Below are 25,178 nucleotides of genomic sequence, written 5' to 3' on the forward strand. Positions count from 1 at the left end.
TATCATCCTGGTGTGCTCCATGTGCCTATCCAATAACCGCTTAAATGTTTCTAAAGTGTCTGACTCCACTATCACTGCAGGCAGTCCATTCCACACCCCAACCACTCTCTGCGTAAAGAACCTACCTCTGATATCCGTCCTGTATCTCCCACCACGAACCCTTTACTAGGATACTACTCATACTACTACATACTACTCATAATACTACTAGGATACTACTCATACACCTCATACTACTAGGATACTACCAGGACTTGATAGTTTGAGTTATAAGAGGCTGGATAGATTGGCACTTTTTTCCCTGAAGCGTAGGAGGCTTAGGGGTGATCTTAGAGGTCTGTAAAATAAGGAGGGGTATAGGTAGATAGTCAACATCTTTTCCCAAAAGTAGGGGATTCCAAAACTAGAGGGCATAGGTTTTAAGGTGAGAGGGGAAGAGATATTAAAGGGTCCAAAGGGGCAGTTTTTTCACAGAGGGTGGTGAATATCTGGAATGAGCTGCCAGAGGTAGTAGTAGTAGAGGCAGGTACAATTTTGTCTTTTAAAAAGCATTTAGACAGTTACATGGATAAGATGGGTATAGAGGGACATAGGCCCAACACGGACAATTGGGACTAGCTTAGTGGAAAAAGAAAAGGCAGCAATGGACATTTCTTTGCTGTAAACCTCTATGATTCTCTGACTGCTATACCCGACTCATTTTATGGTGTCCACTTCAATAACTTCCCCTCAATTAACCGAGGTCTAAAAACACTCCCTTCAGCTTCCTTGCTCACTCTTAAATTCCCAATTTTTGATTGATGCAATAGAAAGTTATTTTTCAGAAAGAGAAATAGTGTGGGCTGAAGAAAAGGCCTGTGAACACAGCAGTAGCATGTCTCTCCCCTACCCAAGAAAACAGTTAGCAATATTTCACTTTATATATACAGGAAATATAGCAATTTAAGAAATGTTCTATGGTTCTAAATGTTTCTCTAGTCCCACTCTTAATATTCAACATTAGAAATGTTTCCATTGATACAAAATATTTCAAATGTAGATGCTTATTCTGGCTGGTCACCCGTTTCCCTTCAAGAATATTTGTTTAATGTTAATGCTCCAACACATTGAACTAAATGTTCCACAAGCCCAAACACAGATCATTGGCCAGTTTGCATGCCATTTAGGGACTTAAGCAGGCTACCCTGCACTATGCTTCGCACCGGGTGCCCTGCCCATGGGGCTAATTTATCACCCATAACCAAACACATCTCACTGACACCAGGGTTATGTGGAGGATGCCCAGGTTCTTGTGGTGACCAAAGGCCAAATCCTCAAGTGAGCAAGATGAAGTCATGCTCGGTTACTAAATCAACCTGAGACCATGCGACACCACTGAGCAGCTCTTGGTGATCCAAATATATTTATTTTGGAGGAAAGGCGAGGTGAGGAAGAGACACACAAGCAAAGAAATTCAGCACATAGAATGCAACTTTTCTGATTAAAATAAGAGATTTGATTCTCTTTAATACTGTAAACAGCCCCCTCTGGAGGCTGACTGCCTGAGCTGAGATGCACTTTTACAACATTCTGAAAGATTTAATTTGTTTTCATATAGGTGGGGAAGGGATAACGAAGCCAGTTGAACCCAGATGTGGGTGTGCTGCTATCAGCTCAAATGTGGCTTTCATCTGTTATTCCAGCTCTGTCCAGTCAAAGCATTAACCAGTCTCACGCTACACTCTGAACGAAGCTATTTCAACAGACTTCCTTGCAATACAGGAATCCCATATGGTGCGGTGAATATTAAACTAAAGGGTTTTGGAGATTCCATCTTGCATACCAGTTTAATGCCCAGCCATATCATTAGTTTCCATGGCATGAGATGAATGAGAGTTTTAAAAGGTTGGTTCAGGGAGAAGTCAGAGTAACACTGCCATCGCCTGGTTATTTGGTAAAATGCACAAGCTATTTGGTCATCATGCCTAACCACATTTTCAGTCAGTTGTCAGAGTCTGAAAAAGAGTCATATGGACTCGAAATGTTTCTCCCTCCATCCGCCAGATCTGCTGAGATTTTCCAGCATTTTTTTTATATATCAAAGACAGATGGCTATTGGTCTGTACTGGACAGGTGATTGCTGCAGGTATGAGAAAGAATTGAGATAAATTTATGCAAACCATATGAGGCACATCATATAACATTAAGGTATTTTAGATTAAATGGAACTATGTTGAAACTAATTCTATAAATAACCTGTGACACAAACTGTTAAACAGGACCCTGAAAATGTTTTATCATAAAAATAATGCAACTTTCAAGAATTGAGAGATTATTTAATGGCACATCTTAATTTAATGGCCTATAGCGTGTTGGCATTCATTAACAGGGGGTTTGAGTTTAAGAGCCGTGGGGTTATGCTGCAACTGTACAGGACCTTGGTGAGACCACATTTGGAATATTGTGCGCAGTTCTGGTCACCTCACTATAAGAAGGATGTGGAGACACTGGAAAGAGTACAAAGGAGATTTACCAGAATGCTGCCTGGTTTGGAGGGTAGGTCTTATGAGGAAAGGTCGAGGGAACTTGGGCTTTTCTCTTTGGAGCGGAGGAGGTTGAGAGGGGACTTGATAGAGGTTTATAAGATGATGAGGGGGATAGATAGAGTGAACGTTCAAAGACTAGTTCCTCGGGTGAATGGAGTGGTAACTAGGGGACATAACTATAGGGTTCATGGTGGGAGATATAGGAAGGATGTCCGAGGTAGGTTTTTTACTCAGAGAGTGGTTGGGGTGTGGAATGGACTGCCTGCAGTGATAGTGGAGTCAGAAACTTTAGGAACATTTAAGAAGCTATTGGATAGGCACATGGAGTACTTCGGGATGATAGGGAGGAAATAGCTTGATTTGGGTTCCAGACAAAGCTCGGCACAACATCGTGGGCCGAAGGGCCTGTTCTGTGCTGTACTGTTCTATGTTCTATCTTGCATTGACGTCAGTCATGTAATCAGAACCACACCTACTGTCACTGAAAAGTAAACATTGAGGAACTGGCTGGTGCTATAGCTGGGTTAGATAGTGGCCTTTCATCTCAAGAAGCTGGAGCCCATGCTGATGGGAGGAACATCTAGAACAAAGAACAATACAGCACAGGAACGGGCCCTTCAGCCCTCCAAGCCCGCGCCACTCCCTGGTCCAAACTAGACCATTCTTTTGTATCCCTCCATTCCCACTCCGTTCATGTGGCCATCCAGATAAGTCTTAAACGTTCCCAGTGTGTCCGCCTCCACCACCTTGCCCAGCAGCGCATTCCATGTCCCCACCACCCTCTGTGTAAAATACGTCCTTCTGATATCCGTGTTAAACCCCCCCCCTACCTTGAACCTATGACCCCTCGTGAACGTCACCACCGACCTGGGAAAAAGCTTCCCACCGTTCATCCTATCTATGCCTTTCATAATTTTATACACCTCTATTAGTTCACCCCTCATCCTCCGTCTTTCCAGTGAGAACAACCCCAGTTTACCCAATCTCTCCTCATAACTAAGCCCTTCCATACCAGGCAACATCCTGGTAAACCTCCTCTGCACTCTCTCTAAAGCCTCCACGTCCTTCTGGTAGTGTGGCGACCAGAACTGGCCGCAGTATTCCAAACCTCTTCACCCTTTGCCTGTATATGAACTAAGGTTGGGCAGAATCAGTTCAATTTCTCAATGGGCACAAACCTCTCCCTAATCCCAACAGGCCCACAGACAACAGGTGTGGAAAATGCCACAGTGGTGCTCAGAAAATAGTAACCTGCACTGTACCTGATCTGGTATTGCGTGGGGCTGTCAATTCATTTGAAATGGGAAAAAGTGTTGCTTTGCAACAATAGATCTCACTTTGATGAGCCTTCAAGCCATTTGTTATACTGATGCTCAGGATAGTGGGCCACAGATCTGTTGCTGGATTTAGTAGCACAACTACTTGGAGCAAAGTCACACAATCAGAATTACAACATGCCAAAAAGGACAGACTACTGGGCATTTTTGTAATGATTCCAGAAATACCAAGTGCCATAAAGCTCTGCTCAGAGAGCGGATAAGTTTACAACATTGTAAGGTACTTTAAAACCTGATCTTGAAAGCACTGTAATTACCCATAAATATCCTGAAACAGCATTATTAATACAAAAGGGAAGAAAAAAAGAATTCTTTCATGGAGGATTTCTTGAAGCTTTACCACAAGTGGTTACTGAGGTAGAGACTATAATAAAATTCAAAAGTATTTGAAAAGGCACAAAAACATACATTAAAGAGTGGTGAGATGGTGTTAAAGTCAGTAGCTGCAATTGAAGAGCTATCACCAGGACATGTAGTGAGCTGAATGACTTATCTGCACTGCCGTTTAAATATCAAATGCAAAATATTCTCTGTTAGGAATTTGGAAGTTAAGGTTAACGGTCAACTTGAGATGAAAACAAAAATAACAGGCAAGTAACAGATTATCAGGTGTCGAGAGGAATAATGAGATGCGATTTACCCAGTAACGATTAGTAGGCGACTAGAAAAATTGGTGTGTGAATTACCATATCAGAAACATTGCTTACCAAAGGTCAGTAGTGCTATACAAATGCTGACTTCTAAAGGCAAGGAATTTGAGATTGACAGCCGAAACCACATCAGAGGCTGAACAGTACAACTGCTAGTACCCTCATTGGGGAAGGAGGCTGGTGTTACATCCAACAGCCAGGTAGGCTAAAATCTTCAAAGCGGCCAGTTCCAACTCAGCAGAGCCACAGAGGCCTGTTCAATCTAACATTTACAGCCACAGCAAATTGTAGATATTCTCCTATAAAAGACACAGTTTCGTACCTTCACTGAACCAGCAAAAGATGGTTTCCCAGACTTGGTCATCTAAGCTGTATTGTGTGGTAGCTATGAGCTGGATTTGACTTATAGAATTAATAAAGTGGATGTTGTTTGGGAAAAGGGGTGCCTTAGTTCAGAGAAAGTGGGTATATGTTGAGATAAAGTGGTATGTTTAGTTATTAATATACTTAAGTGTCATGGTGTACATCAGTCGCTCTTGCTGTGTGTTTTTCTTTAACTTGAATAAGTACTCGATATTCATTGTTTACATAAAGACTGGACCGGTTCCTCACTGGGTTGTACATTGCTGCTCACATTATTCCAAACAAATATATACCACTAAGCCAGTGTTTCACGTTATCCTTTGGAGCTTTGAGACACTCTTGCAGCTAGCATCGGGGGAGGGGGGCTGCCAATTTCATAAAAATGGTAGTCATCACAAGCCATTGCAAAAGGGATTAACAGAGATGGTGAAGTCAGCTTATATTTAAAACTATTTTATAATTTGTGCTTTGGGAGTTTTTTTCCAATGGCCTACACATACTTTTAAAACCATCCAAGATCAATTTATCAATGTGACAGACTAGAACTTATTGTACATTCCCATTTTATCATCCGAGCTCCAGGAATGTACCTGAATACTTGTAATCAGGGAAAACTTATCCTCCCCACAGTCACCTTAGCTGCCTTTACCAGATATTGCATCTCTGTTCTACCTCTATTACCCTCCAAACCAACCAACATCTTCCTCCTGTCTGTTTCTCAAATTAATCCATTCCCAGCTTCTCAGAATGATCAAGCCACTTGGCTCATTCAGCCGGCCTTTCTTCCTGTGAGCCCCACCTTGTGAACGCAAATATCCTGCTCTCAGATCACTCAGTAACTTACCAGGGCTTCCAAGTTGACTGTTTGCAACTTTAATCATACATGACACACTGGGTTTTGGCTCTTCATCTCGACTTCTCAAATTTCTATTAATTTAAAATGCCTACACCCAGGAAGGTTCTCACACTGTTCACATTCACTCTCTCATACATTATTGCCCCTACCTGGTAAAGCAGTGATGAAGTCCCGCTGCAACATGGGCTTCAGATACGAGTTAATATGTCCATGCTGGTAATGGCACATCCGTGAGATTAAGTGCTCCACAAATTCCACCTGATCAGATTCAGACCACTGGTCAAAATATTTAATACACAAATCCTTCTCCTTCTCGTAATTTCCTGAAGGTCGCTTTCTGGAGACGATCATAGAAGGGGGTCCATTAGTGATCTGGGTTCATTAATCGGAAAAGGAAATAAAAGAGACGAAAACATTATGGATACTTGAATTCAAGTTCCAGACCAAATCAATACAGATGCTTCGATGCTAAACAGTTTAAAGACTGCAGCAGACTTTCGGCACTAAGCTGAGATGGGTGGGGGTGGGGAATAGGAGCAAGAAAGCAGCATTCAGATCTGTCAAAGCAAACAGGCTTTTAGGAAATATTCTAGACATCAAGGTCTGCTGAGCTCGATAAATCAGCATTCTCCTTTGAAAAACATTCACTTGACAGAAAACATGCACAATACACGAGGCAGCTCAAATTAAATAGGTGCAATATATCCAAAGAAAATATGCAGAAATTGTTTTCAAATCAGCTCTGTGATCTTGGCCTACATAAGCTTTAAGCACAAAAATAAAATCCTACCTACATTTAAATTTGGTGCCTCATAGGTGTTAACTTAAAAAAAATGACAGCAGCAGATCATCCTAAGTGAGGCAAAGAGACCGATATGGTATTGATCTGGTCATGTATCTCTCCATGGTGTTATACTGTGAAACTAGGTCAAGCAGCAGGAGAGGCAGGAGAGCACAGCACAGAAAATGAGATTGAAATATCAGAATCACTGAGTTAGCTAATCTCAGTCAGGACACAGTAATTATCTCATCCACTTCTGATCTGGAGAAAGGCTCGCATCACAACTTTGGGATGTCTCAAACACACTCGAGCCTCTGGAGTGGGGCTGATCAATGAGAAGCAACAGTACGATCCTACTGTCCCCAAGCTCCTGATCAGTGCTCACTGCAGTAAACGTGCATGTGTGGATACTGAGTTAGGACACAGTCAAAGTCAACTACAATGTTCTGTCAAACAACCTGTGGCCAGTGTTCTGGACCAGGGAGTCAGGCTGAAGTAAAAAGAACAAAAGCACGAAAAAAGGTGGGGAAAAGTGGTGTGCTTGGCTCAAACAATGTAAAACCTGACTTATTAACTTAGTGACAAACATAGGTTAAGACCAAGACAAGAACATTAGGTTCATTCTGTAGGATGTGGTTCGCTGGTTAGCTCACCATTTCTTAATTCACAGATGTTCTTGAAGCCTTCTTTTGGAACCTCAAATTGATGTGGAAGTACTCCTACAATGTTGTTAGGTAGGGAGTCCCCGGATTTTGATCTGGAGGTGGTTGAAAAATGGAAGGGCTGATGTTTCAATGCACTTGTGGCATTTGTCCAGTTGGGTGCTAGAGATCAGGCAGTTTTGAGATGGCTGCTGTCAAAGATGCCACAAATCATCATCATACCACCATCTTATCTTCCCTCTCCTGCTCCACGATGGAACAGGAGAGGGAGGAGAGGGCAATGAGTGATCAAAGATCCTATTTACTGAACTGAGAGATGCAAGATTGACTGAGGGTATTTGATAGAACATTGGGATGTAGCAGGAGCCTTACTCAGTATCTAACCCCATGTTGTACCTGTCCTGGGAGTGTTTGATGAGGACAGTGTTGAGGGAGCTTTACTCTATCTAACCCAGCCATTAACGTCTTCAGGTAGTACTGGTCCTGTTGATATTCCCAGGACTCAATTTCATATTTCCAGCAATCACTTTGTTCATCAACATTCCTTACCTTGTGCAGAAAATGTCACCATTAATTTAAAAAAAACAAGATATTATTTTAAAATTTCCAACCAGCAGATCTAAATAAAATCTTCATGAACGGAGTTAATTTTCATTCAAATGTATATTTTTAAGCACTGAATTGCTACAGCATAGTGAGTGTTGACATGACTACACTTACATTTGCAGCCATTTTCTAAAGAATATTTGTTCAACCTGCGACCTGGGTGTTGCATGTGGCCCTGGATGAATTGATGAAGTAAGAAGTCTCACAACACCAGGTTAAAGTCCAACAGGTTTATTTGGTAGCAAAAGCCACAAGCTTTCGGAGCGCTGCCCCTTCATCAGGTGAGTGGGATTTCAGTTCACAAACAGGGGATATAAAGACACAAACTCAATTTACAAAATAATGGTTGGAATGTGAGTCTTTACAGGTAATCAAGTCTTAAAGGTACAGACAATGTGAGTGGAGAGAGGGTTAAGCACGGGTTAGAGAGATGTGTATTGTCTCCAACAGGACAGTTAGTGAGATTTTGCAAGTCCTGGCAAGTTGTGGGGGTTACAGATAGTGTGACATGAACCCAAGATCCCGGTTGAGGCCGTCCTCATGTGTGCGGAGCTTGGCTATCAGTCTCTGCTCAGCGACTCTGCGTTGTCGTATGTCTTGAAGGCCGCATTGGAGAACGCTTACTCGAAGATCAGAGGCCGAATGCCCGATGATCCGGCACGTCTTGCAGAGGTTGCTGTGGCAGGGTTGTGTGGTGTCGTGGTCACTGTTCTCCTGAAGGCTGGGTAGTTTGCTGCTGACAATGGTCTGTTTGAGGTTGTGCGGTTGTTTGAAGGTAAGAAGTGGGGGTGTGGGGATGGCGAGATGTTCGTCTTCATCAATGACATGTTGAAGGCTCCAGAGAAGATGCTGTAGCTTCTCCGCTCCGGGGAAGTACTGGACGACGAAGAGTACTCTGTCCGCCATTTCTCGTGTTTGTCTTCTGAGGTCGGTCGGTGTGGTTTTTCGCTGTGGCGCGTCGGAACTGTCGATCGATGAATCGAGCGCATAACCTTTCAGCGTTTGGAGGTGTCTGTTGCGATCCTCCACATCCGAGCAGATCCTGTGTATACGGAGGGCTTGTCCGTAGGGGATGGCTTCTTTACCGTGTTTAGGGTGGAAGCTGGAGAAGTGGAGCATGGTGAGGTTATCCGTGGGCTTGCGGTACAGTGAAGTGCTGAGGTGACCTTCTTTGATGGAGATGCGTGTGTCCAAGAATGCAACCGATTGTGGAGAGTACCCATGGTGAGTCTGATGGTGGGATGGAACTCGTTGATGTCATCATATAGTTGTTTCAGTGATTGTTCACTATGAGTCCAAAGGAAGAAAATGTCATTGATGTATCTAGTGTATAGCATCAGTTGAAGGTCCTGTGCGGTGAAGAAGTCTTGTTCAAACCTGTGCATGAAGATGTTGGCATATTGAGGTGCGAATTTGATGAAAGCATTGCTGAGGGGGGGGTCGGTGTGAACATATAGTCAAGGAACTCTCCTCCAATCACGGTCTGTTTCATTGCTGATGGGTGGCTGAGTGAACAGGAAAGCGCATGCGGGGATGGGGGGGCCGCCAGCAAGAGTGTTGGGGTGGGTGGCCGCCCGCGTGAGGGCTGGGGGGGGAGGGGGTGTGTGTGGCTGCCCACGAGAGAGCTGGGGTATGTGTGGCCGTCCCGGGGGGGGGGGCGGGGGGGGGCCAGAGAGCTGGGGGGTTGGCCACACGGGAGAGGGGGTGGTGGCCGCGCGGGAGAGGGAGGGGCTGGCTGCGCGGGAGAGGGCTTGTGGGCATGTGTGAGAAAGAGGAGGGATATCTCAGAGAGAGAGAAAAAAGGGAAAAATGAGAGAGGGGATATGATGATGATTAGGGAGAGAGCACAGTGGGACAGTGATTAGCACTTCACAGCACCAGGGACCCCTGTTCGATTCCTGCCTTGGGTGACTGTGTGTGGAGTTTGCACATTCTCCCCGTGTCTGCATGGGTTCTCCGGTTTACTCCCACAGTCGAAACATGTGCAGGTTAGGTGGATTGGCCATGCTAAATTGTCCCTCAGTGTCCGAAGATGTGAAGGTTAGAGCAATTCATGGGGTAAATACGTGGGGATAGGGCCTGGGTAAGATCCTCTGTTGGAGTCAGTGCAGGCCCAACGAGCTAAATGGCCTCGTCCGGTACTGAAGGGATTCTATGATTCTAAAGAGAGAGTGCACGCATGGATGAATGCACTGAGCAAGTGTGATGATCGAAGGCGCACACACTGCGTGAAGCGGGGGGGGGGGGGGGAGAGACGGACTGTGTGCACCTGGGGGGGGGAGAGACGGACTGTGTGCACGGGGGGGGGGGGAGAGACGGACTGTGTGCACGGGGGGGGGGGGGGGGGGGGAGAGACGGACTGTGTGCACGGGGGGGGACTGTGTGCATGGGGGGGGACTGTGTGCACGGGGGGGGGACTGTGTGCACGGGGGGGGGACTGTGTGCACGGGGGGGGGGACTGTGTGCACGGGGGGGGGACTGTGTGCACGGGGGGGGGACTGTGTGCACGGGGGGGGGACTGTGTGCACGGGGGGGGGACTGTGTGCACGGGGGGGGGACTGTGTGCACGGGGGGGGACTGTGTGCACGGGGGGGGGACTGTGTGCACGGGGGGGGGACTGTGTGCACGGGGGGGGGACTGTGTGCACGGGGGGGGGACTGTGTGCACGGGGGGGGACTGTGTGCACGGGGGGGGACTGTGTGCACGGGGGGGGACTGTGTGCACGGGGGGGGACTGTGTGCATGGGGGGGGGACTGTGTGCACGGGGGGGGGGACTGTGTGCACGGGGGGGGGACTGTGTGCACGGGGGGGGGGACTGTGTGCACGGGGGGGGGACTGTGTGCACGGGGGGGGGACTGTGTGCACGGGGGGGGGACTGTGTGCACGGGGGGGGGACTGTGTGCACGGGGGGGGGACTGTGTGCACGGGGGGGGACTGTGTGCACGGGGGGGGGACTGTGTGCACGGGGGGGGGACTGTGTGCACGGGGGGGGACTGTGTGCACGGGGGGGGACTGTGTGCACGGGGGGGGGACTGTGTGCACGGGGGGGGGACTGTGTGCACGGGGGGGGGACTGTGTGCACGGGGTGGGGGACGTGTGCACGGGGGGGGGGACTGTGTGCACGGGGGGGGGACTGTGTGCACGGGGGGGGGACTGTGTGCACGGGGGGGGGGGACTGTGCACGGGGGGGGGACTGTGTGCACGGGGGGGGGGACTGTGTGCACGGGGGGGGGGACTGTGTGCACGGGGGGGGACTGTGTGCACGGGGGGGGACTGTGTGCACGGGGGGGGGACTGTGTGCACGGGGGGGGGACTGTGTGCACGGGGGGGGGACTGTGTGCACGGGGGGGGACTGTGTGCACGGGGGGGGGACTGTGTGCACGGGGGGACTGTGTGCACGGGGGGGGGACTGTGTGCACGGCTGTGTGCACGGGGGGGGGACTGTGTGCACGGGGGGGGTGCGGGGGGGGGGACTGTGTGCACGGGGGGGGGACTGTGTGCACGGGGGGGGACTGTGTGCACGGGGGGGGGACTGTGTGCACGGGGGGGGGACTGTGTGCACGGGGGGGGACTGTGTGCACGGGGGGGGGACTGTGTGCACGGGGGGGGACTGTGTGCACGGGGGGGGGACTGTGTGCACGGGGGGGGGACTGTGTGCACGGGGGGGGGACTGTGTGCACGGGGGGGGGACTGTGTGCACGGGGGGGGACTGTGTGCACGGGGGGGGGACTGTGTGCACGGGGGGGGGGACTGTGTGCACGGGGGGGGGGACTGTGTGCACGGGGGGGGGACTGTGTGCACGGGGGGGGACTGTGTGCACGGGGGGGGGGACTGTGTGCACGGGGGGGGGACTGTGTGCACGGGGGGGGACTGTGTGCACGGGGGGGGGACTGTGTGCACGGGGGGGGGACTGTGTGCACGGGGGGGGGACTGTGTGCACGGGGGGGACTGTGTGCACGGGGGGGGGACTGTGTGCACGGGGGGGGGACTGTGTGCACGGGGGGGGGACTGTGTGCACGGGGGGGGGACTGTGTGCACGGGGGGGGACTGTGTGCACGGGGGGGGGACTGTGTGCACGGGGGGGGGACTGTGTGCACGGGGGGGGGACTGTGTGCACGGGGGGGGGACTGTGTGCACGGGGGGGGGACTGTGTGCACGGGGGGGGGACTGTGTGCACGGGGGGGGACTGTGTGCACGGGGGGGACTGTGTGCACGGGGGGGGACTGTGTGCACGGGGGGGGACTGTGTGCACGGGGGGGGGACTGTGTGCACGGGGGGGGACTGTGTGCACGGGGGGGGACTGTGTGCACGGGGGGGGGACTGTGTGCACGGGGGGGGGGGGACTGTGTGCACGGGGGGGGGACTGTGTGCACGGGGGGGGGACTGTGTGCACGGGGGGGGGACTGTGTGCACGGGGGGGGGACTGTGTGCACGGGGGGGGACTGTGTGCACGGGGGGGGGACTGTGTGCACGGGGGGGGGACTGTGTGCACGGGGGGGGGACTGTGTGCACGGGGGGGGGACTGTGTGCACGGGGGGGGGACTGTGTGCACGGGGGGGGGACTGTGTGCACGGGGGGGGACTGTGTGCACGGGGGGGGGACTGTGTGCACGGGGGGGGACTGTGTGCACGGGGGGGGACTGTGTGCACGGGGGGGGGACTGTGTGCACGGGGGGGGGACTGTGTGCACGGGGGGGGACTGTGTGCACGGGGGGGGGACTGTGTGCACGGGGGGGGGACTGTGTGCACGGGGGGGGGACTGTGTGCACGGGGGGGGGACTGTGTGCACGGGGGGGGGACTGTGTGCACGGGGGGGGGGGACTGTGTGCACGGGGGGGGGACTGTGTGCACGGGGGGGGGACTGTGTGCACGGGGGGGGGACTGTGTGCACGGGGGGGGGACTGTGTGCACGGGGGGGACTGTGTGCACGGGGGGGGACTGTGTGCACGGGGGGGGACTGTGTGCACGGGGGGGGACTGTGTGCACGGGGGGGGGACTGTGTGCACGGGGGGGGGACTGTGTGCACGGGGGGGGGACTGTGTGCACGGGGGGGGACTGTGTGCACGGGGGGGGACTGTGTGCACGGGGGGGGGACTGTGTGCACGGGGGGGGGACTGTGTGCACGGGGGGGGACTGTGTGCACGGGGGGGGGACTGTGTGCACGGGGGGGGGACTGTGTGCACGGGGGGGGGGACTGTGTGCACGGGGGGGGGACTGTGTGCACGGGGGGGGGACTGTGTGCACGGGGGGGGGGACTGTGTGCACGGGGGGGGGGGACTGTGTGCACGGGGGGGGGACTGTGTGCACGGGGGGGGACTGTGTGCACGGGGGGGGGACTGTGTGCACGGGGGGGGGACTGTGTGCACGGGGGGGGGACTGTGTGCACGGGGGGGGGGACTGTGTGCACGGGGGGGGGGACTGTGTGCACGGGGGGGGGACTGTGTGCACGGGGGGGGGACTGTGTGCACGGGGGGGGGACTGTGTGCACGGGGGGGGGGACTGTGTGCACGGGGGGGGGACTGTGTGCACGGGGGGGGGGGACTGTGTGCACGGGGGGGGACTGTGTGCACGGGGGGGGGGACTGTGTGCACGGGGGGGGACTGTGTGCACGGGGGGGGACTGTGTGCACGGGGGGGGACTGTGTGCACGGGGGGGGGACTGTGTGCACGGGGGGGGACTGTGTGCACGGGGGGGGGACTGTGTGCACGGGGGGGGGACTGTGTGCACGGGGGGGGACTGTGTGCACCGGGGGGGGGGACTACTGTGTGCACGGGGGGGGGGACTGTGTGCACGGGGGGGGGACTGTGTGCACGGGGGGGGGGGGCTGTGTGCACGGGGGGGGGGACTGTGTGCACGGGGGGGGGACTGTGTGCACGGGGGGGGGACTGTGTGCACGGGGGGGGGGACTGTGTGCACGGGGGGGGGGACTGTGTGCACGGGGGGTGGACTGTGTGCACGGGGGGGGGGACTGTGTGCACGGGGGGGGGGGACTGTGTGCACGGGGGGGGGGACTGTGTGCACGGGGGGGGGGACTGTGTGCACGGGGGGGGGGACTGTGTGCACGGGGGGGGGACTGTGTGCACGGGGGGGGACTGTGTGCACGGGAGAGGGGACTGTGTGCACGGGGGGGACGACTGTGTGCACGGGGGGGGACTGTGTGCACGGGGGGGGGGGATGGACTGTGCACGGGGGGGGGATGGACTGTGCACGGGGGGGGGACTGTGTGCACGGGGGGGGGACTGTGTGCACGGGGGGGGGGGGGACTGTGTGCACGGGGGGGGGGGGGGACTGTGTGCACGGGGGGGGGGGACTGTGTGCACGGGGGGGGGACTGTGTGCACGGGGGGGGGGGACTGTGTGCACGGGGGGGGGGGGGACTGTGTGCACGGGGGGGGGGGGACTGTGTGCACGGGGGGGGGGGACTGTGTGCACGGGGGGGGGGACTGTGTGCACGGGGGGGGGGACTGTGTGCACGGGGGGGGGGACTGTGTGCACGGGGGGGGGGACTGTGTGCACGGGGGGTGGGGGGGATTTGTTTGGTCAAACATCATCTTTCCTAAATTTGCTCATTCTCACCCAGAGCGAGAGAAAATTGAAATTTGCCCCCACACTGCATGTGAAAAGTTTGTACACGCTTGATTTAAATGATCAAAGCCCATAATGTTTTGAAAACTTTACATGATTGAACTGAAGCGACACAGTGCTTCAGCGTACTGACATAACTGTGCTTAAATAACCGAGACCAAATGTCTGACATTGATACTGAATACATAACACAAACAAAAGGGAGATGATTCCAGGCAGCACCAGTGATCTCTCCAAGCAGCAAAAATGTTAGCTTCACTCAATTAGGACTGAATTACTCCAATTAAAGCTACATAATCAATCCAAAATATATATTTTAGACTCCATCTGCAGTTACGATTGTGAAGTTCCATTTTCAACACTCTCAACAGTCAAGGGCTCGATCAAAATCTAACATGGTAAAATGTTAAGAGTAATGGGCTAGTTTAGTGTGCTGCCACCCATATGCAATTGTGCTGCCACCCATATGCAATTGGCTGTGGACCCTGATCCCCAGCCTGGTCTTTACCCTGAGTTAGGAAACAGCCAGCCAAATTGTGGAGCAATAGGACTTGGCCTCAGGCTATTCTCTACTTCAATAAGACTCTGGACTCATTTCATATACAACCAGATCCTCAGATTTTCTCCATTCGGTTTCGGCTAAGTGCTGGGAGAGAAGTGGAAGCCTGGTAATATTTTCAGCTTTCAACAGCCCATGAGACACACAGCTCCATCTTGCAGCTCTACGTTCTCGGACACATTTCAACTTCAGAATCCTCATCCTTCATCTGCAAGGTCTTCCATGGCATTCCCTCTCCCCAACTTCCTTCATCCCTGCCATCTCTGCTCTACCTTCAGCTGTCTTGGCCTCACACGGTGCAGTACTATTCTTAAATTCCCCTCCTTCAAAAGTCTGATCAATCACCCATTCTTTGACCATGCATTTACCAAAGTCAACTCTTCTCTCACTGTGTCCAGGTTATTTTTGTCTGGAGTTTTCTGGGATGGTTTTACACAGCTTCAACTACAGACCAAGTTTAGAGAGAACTCTCCCAGCTTGCAGATGAGTTGGATTTCAGTATTGGTTGCTATGTAAAGAGTCAGCATCAAGAATACAATTATAGATTATGTCCCATCTGGAGAAGCATCTGAAATTGTATAACTCAAAGGTGAAGTAGTCAAGGCACTGATATATCCTGGTAGTGGCAGCAATTGAGATTAATTAAGAGTACACTGACAGAGCCCTTGGACCAACTTTTCCTACAGTGATATAGAAGTGCAAGGTACTGCTGATTCTTAGTTCGGTATGTTTTGATGCTGGACAACACCTCATCCAAACACTATATGAGCCTAAAAGAAAGATTGCTGGAAGTACTCAACCGGTCAGGCAGCATCTGTGGGAAGCGAAACAGAGTTAACATTCTAGGTCGATGACCATTTATGAGGCTAAATGAACTTGATAATGACACTGATCTGTAGATATGGAGAGCGCTGACAATTTCCCACCAGCGACAATGAAAATGCTCATGAAAGAGCGAGGTCCCAGGTCTACTTGATGTTACCCACATCCATGGTACTCAGTTCCCTGCACACAACTCTTACCTGCCATACTGTATTCTTCTTGGGAGACTCGTCTTCATTCTGATCCTCCATACCAGATGTATTCTGCAATGCAAGAAGCAGAATGTGTAAACAGTAGGGAATTGCGCAGGGAAACATTATTAAATGCTTTTAATAATAAAAAGTATGATGAGGTACTGGGTAATGAACCGGGCCAAGTGTTAGATTTGGTTGTGGGAGAGCACTTTGGAGATAGTGACCACAATTCGGTGTCTTTCATTATTGCAATGGAGAGCGATAGGGCCTTACGGCAGGGCAAGGTTTATAATTGGGGGGTAATTATGATGCGATTAGGCAAGAATTAGGGAGCATAAGATGGGAACAGAAACTGTCAGGGAAAGGCGCCAATGAAAAGTGGAGCTTGTTCAAGGAACAAATACTGTGTGTCCTTGATAGGCATGTCCCTGTCAGGCAGGGAGGAAATGGCCGAGTGAGGGAACCATGGTTCACAAAAGAGGTTGAATGTCTTGTCAAGAGGAAAAAGGAAGCATATGTAAGGATGAGAAAACAAGGTTCAGTTGGGTTGCTTGAGGGTTACAAGGGAGCAAGGAATGAGCTTAAAAAAGGGCTTAGGAGGGCTAGGAGGGGGCATGAGAAGTCCTTGGCGGGTCGGATCAAGGAAAACCCCAAGACTTTTTACTCTTATGAGAGAAATAAAAGAATGACTAGGGTGAGGTTAGGGCCGGTCAAGGGTAGTAGTGGGAATTTGTGCATGGAGTCAGAAGAGATAGGAGAGGCAATGAATGAATACTTTTCTTCAGTGTTCACCAAGGAGAGGGACCATGTTTTTGAGGATGACAGTGGGATACAGGCCGATAGGCTGGAGGAGGTAGATGTTCTGAGGGAAGGTATATTAGCAATTTTGAAAATCCTGAGGGTCGATAAGTCCCCTGGGCCAGATGGGATATATCCTAGGATTCTTTGGGAGGCAAGGGATGAGATTGCAGAGCCTTTGGCTTTGATCTTTGGGTCCTCACTGTCCACGGGGATAGTGCCAGCAGACTGGAGAGTGGCGAATGTTGTTCCTCTGTTCAAGAAAGGAAATAGAATTGACCCTAGTAATTATAGGCTGGTTAGTCTTAGTTTGGTGGTCGGTAAGTTAATGGAAAAGGCCCTGAGGGATAGGACTTATGACCATTTGGAAAGATGCAGCTTAATCCGTGATAGTTAGCACGGATTCGTGAAGGATAAGTCTTGCCTCACAAATTTGATTGAATTCTTTGAGGAGGTAACTAAGTGTGTAGATGAAGGTAAAGCAGTTGATGTCGTATACATGGATTTTAGTAAGGCGTTTGATAAGGTTCCCCATGGTAGCCTCATGAAGAAAGTGAGGTGTGGGAAAGAGGGAAATTTGGCCGATTGGATAAATAACTGGCTATCTCATAGAAAAAGTTTTAACAACACCAGGTTTACTTGGTTGCAAATGCCATTAGCTTTCGGAGCACTGCTCCTTCGTCAGATGGAGTGGATATCTGCTCTCAAACAGGGCATACAGAGACACAAAATCAAGTTACAGAATACTGATTAGAGTGCGAATCTCTGCAGCCAACCAGGTCTTAAAGATATAGACAATGTGAGTGGAGGGAGCATTAAGCACAGGTTAAAGAGATGTGTATTGTCTCCAGACAGGACAGCCAGTCAGATTCTGAAAATCCAGGAGGCAAGCTGTGGGGGTTACTGATAGTGTGACATAAACCCAACAACCCGGTTTAGGCCGTCCTCGTGTGCGGAATTTGGCGATCAGTTTCTGCTCAGCAACTCTGCGCTGTTGTGTGTCGTGAAGGCCGCCTTGGAGAACGCTTACCTGAAGATCAGAGGCACAGGACCTTCAAACTGATGCTATACACTCGATACATCAATGACATTTTCCTCCTTTGGACTCATGGTGAACAATCACTGAAACAACTATATGATGACATCAACAAGTTCCATCCCACCATCAGACTCACCATGGACTACTCTCCGGAATCGGTTGCATTCTTGGACACACGCATCTCCATTAGGGACGGTCACCTCAGCACCTCACTGTACCACAAGCCAACGGATAACCTCACGATGCTCCACTTCTCCAGCTTCCACCCTAAACACGTTAAAGAAGTCATCCCCTACGGACAAGCCCTCCGTATCCACAGGATCTGCTCGGATGAGGAGGATCGCAACAGACACCTCCAGACGCTGAAAGATGCCCTCATAAGAACAGGATATGGCGCTCAACTCATCGATTGACAGTTCCGACGCGCCACAGCGAAAAACCACACCGACCTCCTCAGAAGACAAACACGGGACACGGTGGACAGAGTACCCTTCGTCGTCCAGTACTTCCCCGGAGCGGAGAAGCTACGGCATCTCCTCCGGAGCCTTCAACATGCCATTGATGAAGACGAACATCTCGCCAAGGCCATCCCCACACCCCCACTTCTTGCCTTCAAACAACCTCAAACAGACCATTGTCCGCAGCAAACTACCCAGCCTTCAGGAGAACAGTGACCACGACACCACACAACCCTGCCACAGCAACCTCTGCAAGACGTGCCGGATCATCAACACGGATGCCATCATCTCACGTGAGAACACCGTCTACCAGGTACACGGTACCAATTCTTGCAACTCGGCCAACGTTGTCTACCTGATACGCTGCAGGAAAGGATGTCCCAAGGCATGATACATTGGGGAAACCATGCAGACGCTATGACAACGGATGAATGAACACTGCTCGACAATCACCAGGCAAGACTGTTCTCTTCCTGTGGGGGAGCACTTCAGCGGTCACGGGCATTCAGCCTCCGGGCATCCGAGCTGATCCTGTGTATACGGAGGGCTTGTCCGTAGGGGATGACTTCTTTAATGTGTTAAGGGTGGAAGCTGGAGAAGTGGAGCATCGTGAGGTTATCCATGGGCTTGCGGTACAGTGAGGTAATGAGGTGACCGTCCTTAATGGAGATGCGTGTGTCCAAGAATGCAACCGATTGTGGAGAATAGTCCATGGTGAGTCTGATGGTGGGATGGAACTTGTTGATGTCATCATAGAGTTGTTTCAGTGATTGTTCACCAGGAATCCAAATGAAGAACGTCATCGATGTATCTAGTGTATAGCATCGGTTGAAGGTCCTGTGCCTCTGATCTTTGGGCAAGCGTTCTCCAAGACGGCCTTCACGACACACGACAGCGCAGAGCCGCTGAGCAGAAACTGACAGCCAAATTCCGCACACATGAGGACGGCCTAAACCGGGATCTTGGGTTTATGTCACACTATCAGTAACCCCCACAGCTTGCCTCTTGGACTTGCAGAATCTCACTGGCTGTCCTGTCTGCAGACAATACACGTCTCTTTAAGCTGAGCTTAATGCTCCCTCCACTCACGTTGTCTGTATCTTTAAGACCTGGTTGGCTGTAGAGATTCGCATTCTAATCAGTATTCTGTAACTTGATTTTGTGTCTCTGTGCCCTGTTTGAGAGCAGATATCCACTCCATCTGACGAAGGAGCAGTGCTCCGAAAGCTAATGGCATTTGCTACCAAATAACCTGTTGGACTTTAACCTGTTGTTGTTAAAACTCTTACTGTGTTTACCCCAGCCCAACGCCGGCATCTCCACATCATATCTCATAGAAGACAGAGGGTGGTGGTGGATGGAAAATTTTCAGACTGGAAACCAGTGGGAGTAGGCTGCAGGGGATTCTGGGAGATTGTGTTTTTTAGTATAAAAGTCACTCTATACAGCGGGCAGCGTCGGGAGCGGGCACCAGAGTGAGTGGGAAGCTGAGTGAAAGCTGTAAGGGCTTTGGCTCACAGGGCTTAGGCAGAAAGGGCAAGCAGGGGTGAGTTTAATTCATTTTTGCTGTTTCTACCTGGTACTGGCAAGGTATCTGGAGGGGATGGGTGTGCAGGCAGTGCAATGTTCCTCTTGCACTATGTTTGAGGTGAGGGACGATGTCAGTGTCCCTGCTGATTACATCTGTGGGAAGTGCACCCATCTGCAGCTCCTCCAAAACCGTGTTAGGGAACCGGAGCTGGAGTTGGATGAACTTAGGATCATTAGGGACGCACAGTTGGCCATAGACAGAAGCTTTAGGGATACAGTTACTCCGAGGAATGAAAATAGATGGGTGACGGTGAGAGGGGCTGGGAGGAAGCAGTCAGTGTTCTTTCCCTTAGCAACAAGTATTCCGCTTTGGATACGGTTGAGGGGGACGACATACCAGTGGTGAGCCGCAGTGAGAGGATCTCCAGCACTGTGTCCATCTCTGTGGACCGGGAGGGTAAGGGGAAGAGCAGGAGGGCAATAGTTATTGGGGACTCGTTAGTTAGAGGGATAGATAGGAGGTTCTGTGGCAGCAAAAGAGACTCGAGGATGGTGTGTTGCCTACCGGATGCCAGGGTCCGTGACGTCTCGGACCGTGTCTTCCGGATTCTGAAGGGGGAGGGGAAACAGTCACAAGTCGTGGTACACATTGGTACCAATGACATAGGTAAGAGAAGGGACGGGGATTTAAAACAGGAATTTCAGGAGCTGGGTTGGAAGCGGAGAGCCAAGACAAAACATGTGGTATCTCTGGTACGTTACCGGTGCCACGTGATAGCGAGTTGAGGAACAGGGAGAGAGTGCAGTTAAACATGTGGTTGCAGGGATGGTGTAGGAGGGAGGATTTCAGCTACGTGGATAATTGGAACACATTCTGGGGAAGGTGGGACCTGTACAAACAGGACGGGGTGCACCTGAACCAGAGGGGCACCAATATCCTGGGAGGGAAATTTGATACGGCTCTTCAGGGGGGTTTAAACTAATTTGTCAGGGGAATGGGAAAAGGAGTTGTAGTCCAGAAGTCAGTGTTGAGGGTGGTGAGGTATTGGGGAAGGTATCAAGGTCAAGGGTGGGTACTGGTAGACAGGAAGGTGGGTTGAAGTGTGTCTACTTCAATGCAAGGAGCATCATGAACAAGGTAGATGAACTTGGGGCGTGGATTGGTACTTGGGAGTACAATGTTGTGGCCATTACGGAGACGTGGGTAGAACAAGGACAGGAATGGTTGTTGGACGTTCCGGGGTATAGATGTTTCAGTAAGTGTAGGGAAGCTGGTAAAAGAGGTGGAGGAGTAGCATTGTTAATCAAGGATAGTTTAACGGCTGCGGAAAGGCACTTCGAGAGGGATCTGCACACTGAGGTAATATGGGCTGAAGTTAGAAATAGGAAAGGAGCGGTCACGTTGTTAGGAGTTTACTATAGGCCCCCAAATAATAATAGAGATGTGGAGGAAGAAATTGCTAAGCAGATTATGGATAGGTGTGGGGGTCACAGGGTAGTTGTCATGGGGGACTTTAACTTTCCAAATATTGATTGGAACCTTTGTAGGTCAAATAGTTCGGATGGGACAGTTTTTGTGCAGTGTGTGCAGGAGGGTTTCCTGACACAATATGTGGATAGACCGACAAGAGGCGAGGCCACATCGGATTTGGTACTGGGAAATGAACCGGGCCAAGTGTTAGATTTGGTTGTGGGAGAGCACTTTGGAGATAGTGACCACAATTCGGTGTCTTTTGTTATTGCAATGGAGAGGGATAGGGCCGTACGACAGGGCAAGGTTTACAATTGGGGGAGAGGCAATTATGATGCGATTAGGCAAGAATTAGGAGGCATAAGATGGGAACAGAAACTGTCAGGGAAAGGCACTAATGAAAAGTGGAACTTTTTCAAGGAACAAATACTGGGTGTCCTTGATAGGTATGTCCTTGTCAGGCAGGAAGGAAATGGTCGAGTGAGGGAACCATGGTTCACAAAAGAGGTGGAATGTCTTGTGAAAAGGAAGAGGGAAGCTTATGTAGGGATGAGGAAACAAGGTTCAGATGGCTCGATTGAGGGTTACAAGTTAGCAAGGAATGAGCTGAAAAAGGGGCTTCGGAGAGCTAGAAGGGGACATGAGAAGATCTTGGCGGGTCAGATCAAGGCTTTTTACTCTTATGTGAGGAATAAAAGAATGACCACGGTGAGGTTAAGGCCGGTCAAGGACAGCAGTGGGAACTTGTGTATGGAGTCAGTAGTATGGAGTCAGTAGAGATAGGCGAGGTGATGAATGAATACTTTGCTTCAGTGTTCACCAAGGGGAGGGGCCATGTTTTTGAGGAAGAGAAGGTGTTACAGGCTAATAGGCTGGAGGAAATAGATGTTCGGAGGGAGGATGTACTGGCAGTTTTGAATAAACTGAAGGTCAATAAGTCCCCTGGGCCTGATGAAATATATCCTAGGATTCTTTGGGAGGCAAGGGATGAGATTGCAGAGCCTTTGGCTTTGATCTTGGGGTCCTCACTGTCCACGGGGATGGTGCCAGAGGACTGGAGAGTGGCAAATGTTGTTCCTCTGTTTAAGAAAGGGAATAGAAATGACCCTGGTAATTATAGACCGGTTAGTCTTACTTCGGTGGTTGGTAAATTGATGGAAAAGGTCCATTAGGGATGGGATTTACGACCATTTAGAAAGATGCGGATTAATCCGGGATAGTCAGCACGGATTTGTGAAGGGCAAGTTGTGCCTCACAAATTTGATAGAATTTTTTGAGGAGGTAACTAAGTGTGTTGATGAAGGTAGGGCAGTTGATGTCATATACATGGATTTTAGTAAGGCGTTTGATAAGGTCCCCCATGGTCGGCTTATGATGAAAGTAAGGAGGTGTGGGATAGAGGGAAAGTTGGCAGATTGGATAGGTAACTGGCTATCTGATCGAAGACAGAGGGTGGTGGTGGATGGAAAATTTTCGGACTGGAGGCAGGTTGCTAGCGGAGTGCCACAGGGATCAGTGCTTGGTCCTCTGCTATTTGTGATTTTTATTAATGACTTAGAGGAGGGGGCTGAAGGGTGGGTCAGTAAATTTGCTGATGACACCAAGATTGGTGGAGTAGTGGATGAGGTGGAGGGCTGTTGTAGGCTGCAAAGAGACACTGATAGGATGCAGAGCTGGGCCGAAAAATGGCAGATGGAGTTTAATACTGATAAATGTGAGGTGATTCATTTTGATAGGACAAATTTGAATGCGGATTACAGGGTCAACGGCAGGGTTCTGAGGAATGTGGAGGAACAGAGAGATCTTGGGATTCATATCCACAGATCTCTGAAGGTTGCCACTCAAGTGGGTAGAGCCGTGAAGAAAGCCTATAGTGTGTTAGCGTTTATTAATAGGGGGTTTGAGTTTAAGAGCCGTGGGGTTATGCTGCAACTGTACAGGACCTTGGTGAGACCACATTTGGAATATTGTGTGCAGTTCTGGTCACCTCACTATAAGAAGGATGTGGAAGCATTGGAGAGAGTGCAGAGGAGATTCACCGGGATGCTGCCTGGTTTGGAGGGTAGGTCTTCTGAGGAAAGGTTGAGGGACCTGGGGCTTTTCTCTTTGGAGCGGAGGAAGATGAGGGGCGACTTAATAGAGGTTTATATGATAAGGGGGATAAATAGAGTGGATGTTCAGAGACTATTTCCTCGGGTGGATGTGGCTGTTACTAGGGGACATAACTTTAAGGTTCATGGTGGGAGATACAGGAGGGATGTCCGAGGTAGGTTCTTTACTCAGACAGTGGTTGGGGTGTGGAATGGACTGCCTGCTGTGATTGTGGAGTCGGACACTTTAGGAACTTTCAAGCGGTTATTGGATAGGCACATGGAGCACACCAGAATGATAGGGAGTGGGATAGCTTGATTTTGGTTTCGGACAAAGCTCGGCACAACATCGAAGGCCGAAGGGCCTGTACTGTGCTGTACTGTTCTATGTTCTATGTTTTAGGGACATTTGCATTCCACAAAAGACAGTCAATTCCAAATCTAAACCCGTCTGTACAAACCTCTTTCCATGTTAACAAAGACTAACGGGGGTGTTGAATTTTGTGCAGAAACAGAGTTCTAGTAACGTATGTTGTGAAGCTTGCTAATGGGGAGTTTGGGGGGGGGGGGGGGGGGGGGGGGAGGGAAAGACACATTCTTACCCTAATCCCCCATTAGTACTGTGGACAGTGATGGGCCACAGGTTGTTTCCATTGAGCCAGTTTTCTAAAGCCTGTAATCTTGCGGATCTTTCCTGCCTGTTAGTGCTCAATAAGTCATTACCAACTCCCCATTAGCAAGCTTCACAACATACGTTACTAGAACTCTGTTTCTGCACAAAATTCAACACCCCCGTTAGTCTTTGTTAACATGGAAAGAGGTTTGTACAGACGGGTTTAGATTTGGAATTGACTGTCTTTTGTGGAATGCAAATGTCCCTAAAACATAGAACATAGAACAGTACAGCACAGTACAGGCCCTTCGGCCTTCGATGTTGTGCCGGGAGTTTAGTAGAACGATGCACACAGGACATTTGCCAGTATGCCAGCCATAGTAGCACGTTCACCTCGGAGTCTAAAGGTCTAGATTCAAGTCCTTACTTCAGGATTTGAGCACAAAAGCCAAGGCTGACACCCTCCAGTGCAATATTGGAGGTGCAGCACACTGTCCAAAGTGCAGCCTTTCAGATGATATGTTAAAATGAGTCCCCACCTGCCAGCTCAAGTGAGTGTAAAAGTTCTGATGGCACTTTTCCAAAGGGCTGGGGTTATCCCTTGTGTCCTGACCAATACACATCCCACAATCGACTTCACAAATGAACAGTGCAGAAAGGCATGCCATGAGCAACTCCAGGAATACCAAAAAATGTGTCAACCTAATGGAGCTACAAAACAGGACTACTTGCCTGCCAAACAACATAAGCAGCAAATAATAGACAGAGCTAAACAATCCACAACCAACAGTTCAGGATGCAATCCTGCTACACCCAGTCGTGAATGGTGGTGAACAATTAAACAATTCATTGGAGGCAGCTCCACAAATATCCCCATCCTGAATGATGGAGGAGCCCAGCACATCTGGGCAAAAGGTAAGGCTGAAGCATTCGCAACATCTCTAGCCAGAAGTGCCAAGTGGGTGATCCTTCTCGATTTCCTCTGGAGGTCCCCAGCACCACAGATTTCAAGTTTCAACCAATTTGATTCACTCCACATGATATCAAGAGCGAGTTGAAGGCATTAAATACTGCAAAGGCTATCGGCCCTGATGATATTCCAGCAATAGTACCAAAGACTTGTGCTCCAGAACTTGCTGCAGCCTTAGCCAAGTCATTTCAGGACAGCTACAACACTAGCACCTACCCACCAATGTGGAAAATTGCCCAGATACATCCTGTACACAAGAAACATGACAAAT

At 50.5% G+C, this 25,178-nt stretch overlaps 1 protein-coding gene across 7 annotated transcripts in view; it reads right to left on the bottom strand.

The window, feature by feature from the left end:
- Nucleotides 1-25,178, bottom strand: part of LOC144505255 (F-box/WD repeat-containing protein 11) — a 203,320-nt gene that overhangs the window by 94,322 nt on the left and 83,820 nt on the right. For all 7 annotated transcript variants that reach the window (XM_078231295.1, XM_078231298.1, XM_078231299.1 and 4 more), the window contains 2 exons: nucleotides 15,945-16,007; nucleotides 5,881-6,103 (listed from right to left, as the gene is read on the bottom strand). In XM_078231295.1, the coding sequence (XP_078087421.1) occupies nucleotides 5,881-6,103; nucleotides 15,945-16,007 (286 nt within the window). The remainder of the gene's footprint in view (nucleotides 1-5,880; nucleotides 6,104-15,944; nucleotides 16,008-25,178) is intronic.

This window comes from Mustelus asterias, chromosome 16 (assembly GCF_964213995.1).
Source record: "Mustelus asterias chromosome 16, sMusAst1.hap1.1, whole genome shotgun sequence".
In the NCBI taxonomy this organism is placed as follows: domain Eukaryota; kingdom Metazoa; phylum Chordata; class Chondrichthyes; order Carcharhiniformes; family Triakidae; genus Mustelus; species Mustelus asterias.